The 4423-nt window shown below is 48.9% G+C and overlaps 1 protein-coding gene across 1 annotated transcript; it reads right to left on the bottom strand.

Moving 5' to 3' along the window:
- Positions 1-6: 6 nt before the first annotated feature.
- Positions 7-2644, bottom strand: LOC135559624 (uncharacterized; the record flags this gene model as incomplete). The annotated part of the gene is made up of 3 exons (XM_065013945.1): positions 7-516; positions 1106-1812; positions 1971-2644. Coding segments are annotated over 3 exons (1679 nt in total), but the record flags the coding sequence as incomplete, so codon positions are not given.
- Positions 2645-4423: the final 1779 nt, after the last annotated feature.

Below are 4423 nucleotides of genomic sequence, written 5' to 3'. Positions count from 1 at the left end.
AATTTGAGGAATTGACCCCAACCCTGCTGGAATGTTGAATTGATGGAATTTATAGGGAGAGGGAATTGAGTTGGAATTTAATTTGTGGAATTCACCCGAACCCTGCTAGCGAAACTTATAAAAATTGAAATGTTAGAATGTAAAAGAACTCCATTAATTCCTCCATTGATTTTGGAGTTACATGGAAGATGTTTTTTTGTTCAGGTCACTAGCCAAGGTCAGAAAAACCTACTGGCCCCAATAAGACTGTACATCATGTGTGTTTGCCCCCTTTTTCCAAGCTCTCTTTTCCTACCTGTCCTGGAGGGGTTGGGGGAGAGACATCGTAGCTTGTGTCTGCCAAATGAGACCAGTTCAAGGGACGGGGTCCTCTTCACACCCCCCGGGCTCTGGACAAGGGTGCGTGTCCTCACTGCAGTTTGTGTCCGGACCAGAGTGTGTGTCCTAAGGCGCAGAGAGTAGCGGCTGATCAGGGTCATGGCTGCTGGGCTGGATCTCCGTTCTGCCCCAGACCCACTGTAATACATAGGAGAGTGTGTGTTAGAGGTAGATGTCTGTCTGGTCTGGTCTGGTCTGGTCTGGTCTGGTCTGGTCTGTCTGTCTGTCTGTGTGTCTGTGTGTGTGTGTGTGTGTGTGTGTGTTAGAGGTAGTGTGGAAATAATATAAATTCCTCTGCCAAGAGGGGTGTGAACAGTTTGTCATGAATAGTGCTTTTGCCAATGGTAAGAGACATGGCGTGAGCGCTTGAAAGGGGGGCGCAGGATCCTAATGCTGGAAGAGGAGCCTGAGCGAAAATGTTTGGTAACCCCTGAGTTAACATGACCTTTAATTTCTATTTTCTTTAACATAAATGCTTAAAAATTCACAAAAAGTAATTAGAAGAAAATGATCTCAAAGAAAATGTATAAGATCTCCTAAGCTTGTGTTTGCCACAGACCTTATTTTCCCATTTATCTACACCCCAATTCAGCTCCCCATAGGCTTTGACCCAACGAGCCATGGCGGAGTTAGTGCTTACAAACAGACGCCATTACTATTGCTCTCTATAGTAAGAGAATGAATGAGAAAAGAAATCACTGGCTGCCCTCATCCTCTTCTTTCTCACCTGCTAACTGACCTCCTGATGATCTTCATCCTGCTCCTGAGTTTGAACCCTCCAGGGGAAGAGGAGGCGGTGCGTTGAGTTACAGATGGAGGGACACTGGACCCCCCCTTGGCCCCATTCTCTTTCTCAGAGGTCCAGCGGAACAGAGACCCACCTCTGGACCCTGTCCCAGAGCCAGTCTGCCCCCCTCCCCCAGAACCTGCCTTCCAGCAGTAGCGACTACTGAGGGTAGTAGAGCAGGAGGCCGCTGCTGCCTTACGCTGCTTGGCTAAAGGATTTGGGGATTTTGGTTTCTTGGCAACCAACCCCTCTGCAGCTCTCTGGGGCAGAGCCAGGGCCAGGTCTTTGGGTGAGAGAGGCTTCCGGGACAGCCTAGCCTGGACCCCTGCAGCGGAGGACACCCAGGTGTACTTGGAGGTCTTAGGGACTGCAGTGGATAAACTGAGCCTACGGGCAACCTTTTTTCTGGGGGCAAAGGCTTTCCTACTGGAACTGGGGCTGGATGAGAAACTGCTAGGGACCCCAGAATGGGAGACTGTGGTGGTGACAGATGTGATTAGATTATCTGGGGCCGGGACTCTATTCTGGCCTGGCTGGGCCTGACTCCTCCTGGCTGATGGCTCTTCACCCAGGTAAACTTGGAGTGGTTCTGTGGAGAGGAGGCTGGCTGGGCTGAGGTGAGCTTGGACCTGGGACGGAGAGAGGCACTAGGGGGAGCAGAGAGAGGAGGTGGAAGGGGTAGAGGAAGTGAATTGGCATCGCTAGGGGTGGGGTTGCTGTTGGAGGTTGCCTTGGGGACAACCTGCTTAGCTGCTGTATTCCCAGTCACGCAATGTTTAATATGTAGCTGAGCAGTGCTCTGAACCCTGGTGGCAATGGTGATAATTTTGGCAGGGACACCTGACAAGTCCATTTGTCCAGGGGCGGTCATTATCAGAGGCAGCCCAAGTCCTATGCTCTTCGCCGAAACTCCCAGCCCAGCCTTGCCCCCAGGTCCTGTCCTTCCTCTGCCGGGTTCAGTCTCTGTCTCTATAGCTGTGGATCCACTGCCTGTCCCCATCATAGATCGTCTCACTCCCCCTGTGAGTGCGTACTGCTGGCCCCTTGGCCCTGTTAGATCCCTAGACGTAGCCCATTTTGTTCCATCCTTCTCTCCTCTAGCTGGGTCCTTACTGCTGTGGCTGGACTGTAAGGTATCTGTAGCATGAAGGGACAGGAACCCAGTAGAGGAGTTGGGTGCTGCAGAATCTAAAGAGGGCTTGGTAATCTGTATTGGTCTACCCTGCTGCTCTAGAGAGGGCTTGGCAGTCTGTGTAGTAGGTCTACTGTGCTGGGATGAGCTGGTCTTGCTACTGAGAGTGTAGCTCTTCCTCCAGTGTCCTGTGGGTTGAGGTGGGTGAGGCCCACCACGCGAGGGGAATGTGGGGCTGAAAAATGAGCTGGGACTCCTGCCTCGGGCTGGTGGTCTCGCTGGGTGCCACTGCTGGCCAGAACAAGAAGGGGCATCCCCATGGATACTTCTATGGTTATTGATGAGATCTGTGAGATGACAGAAAGAGGTTAAGAAGTAGCTGGCAACAGTGGTTAATTAAAATTGAAAAGCGTGTATCTAGCTAGCAACGTCAATTTGCACCAGCTAAATTAGATAGCGTTAGCTAGGCATCAACAGAGAACGTGGTGGTTATAACAGCCAGCGTGACAGCTTTCAATTGTAAGTATTAGTTATTAAATATAGTGTATCAGTAATGTTAACTGTACTGTAAAACACCACATTACTTTGCAACAGATCGATTTGCCTTTTCAGCGCTTCTCTCTCATCCATGTTGTTTATGTCCTAAAATCAAACGTCATCATCCAGCGTCATCCAGCAAATGTAGATTACGTGTTGAGGAGTTTGGTCGTTACCACAGCCACAAAGTCAGAAATCCCACCTACTCGACCAATCAGATGAGGGAGTGTGATGACGCGTATATCGACCAGCTTGCAATGCCAGACGGCTTGCAATGCCATTATGTCATTAATTACTGGAATAGATTGATCACTGTATCTGTTGGAAAAGTCTGGTTATTACCACAAAAAACTTGCTTGTTAACAAGGTCAAAGAGGTCTCTTTCAGAATGATCCATAAAGCATTACCCTGTGAATCATTACCTGAAGAAACAAAAAAATACATTAACATTGATTGTACTTTTTGTGTTGAGCATCCAGAAACAGTTTCACATTTATTTTGGCATTGTCTACATGTAAAACAATTATGGAAAGATATTCACAGTGTAATTGTTAATATTCTTGATGACTTTTGTTTTTATGGAATGTGCTCATGGTTTCCTTAACCATAATAAGATCACTTTTTAAAGAGACACATGCATTTGTTTTATCTAATTGATTCACCAAACGGTGTGGTTGTTATTAACTATAATAAAACCAACCGTTCTAAATCTTGAAGTGGTAATCAGTCTTATTCAAACTCAGTTCGCAAGCTTATAGGTTTACTTCAATAGCTGCATTGTATTTAAAATGGCAGGTAGACAAACAAATGGACATATCTTAGGCCCTTACCTACTACCCACACTGCCAAGCACCTACTACCCACACTGCCAAGCACCTACTACCCACACTGCCAAGCACCTACTACCCACACTGCCAAGCACCTACTACCCACACTGCCAAGCACCTACTACCCACACTGCCAAGCACCTACTACCCACACTGCCAAGCACCTACTACCCTTACCTACTACCCACACTGCCAAGCACCTACTACCCACACTGCCAAGCACCTACTACCCACACTGCCAAGCACCTACTACCCACACTGCCAAGCACCTACTACCCTTACCTACTACCCACACTGCCAAGCACCTACTACACACACTGCCAAGCACCTACTACCCTTACCTACTACCCACACTGCCAAGCACCTACTACCCACACTGCCAAGCACCTACTACCCACACTGCCAAGCACCTACTACCCACACTGCCAAGCACCTACTACCCACACTGCCAAGCACCTACTACCCACACTGCCAAGCACCTACTACCCACACTGCCAAGCACCTACTACCCACACTGCCAAGCACCTACTACACACACTGCCAAGCACCTACTACCCACACTGCCAAGCACCTACTACACACACTGCCAAGCACCTACTACCCACACTGCCAAGCACCTACTACCCACACTGCCAAGCACCTACTACCCACACTGCCAAGCACCTACTACCCACACTGCCAAGCACCTACTACACACACTGCCAAGCACCTACTACCCACACTGCCAAGCACCTACTACCCACACTGCCAAGCACCTACTAC

The sequence above is a fragment of the Oncorhynchus nerka genome, unplaced genomic scaffold (genome assembly GCF_034236695.1).
Source record: "Oncorhynchus nerka isolate Pitt River unplaced genomic scaffold, Oner_Uvic_2.0 unplaced_scaffold_8274, whole genome shotgun sequence".
NCBI classification, from domain to species: Eukaryota; Metazoa; Chordata; class Actinopteri; order Salmoniformes; family Salmonidae; genus Oncorhynchus; species Oncorhynchus nerka.
This window is presented reverse-complemented; position numbering and strand designations above follow the sequence as displayed.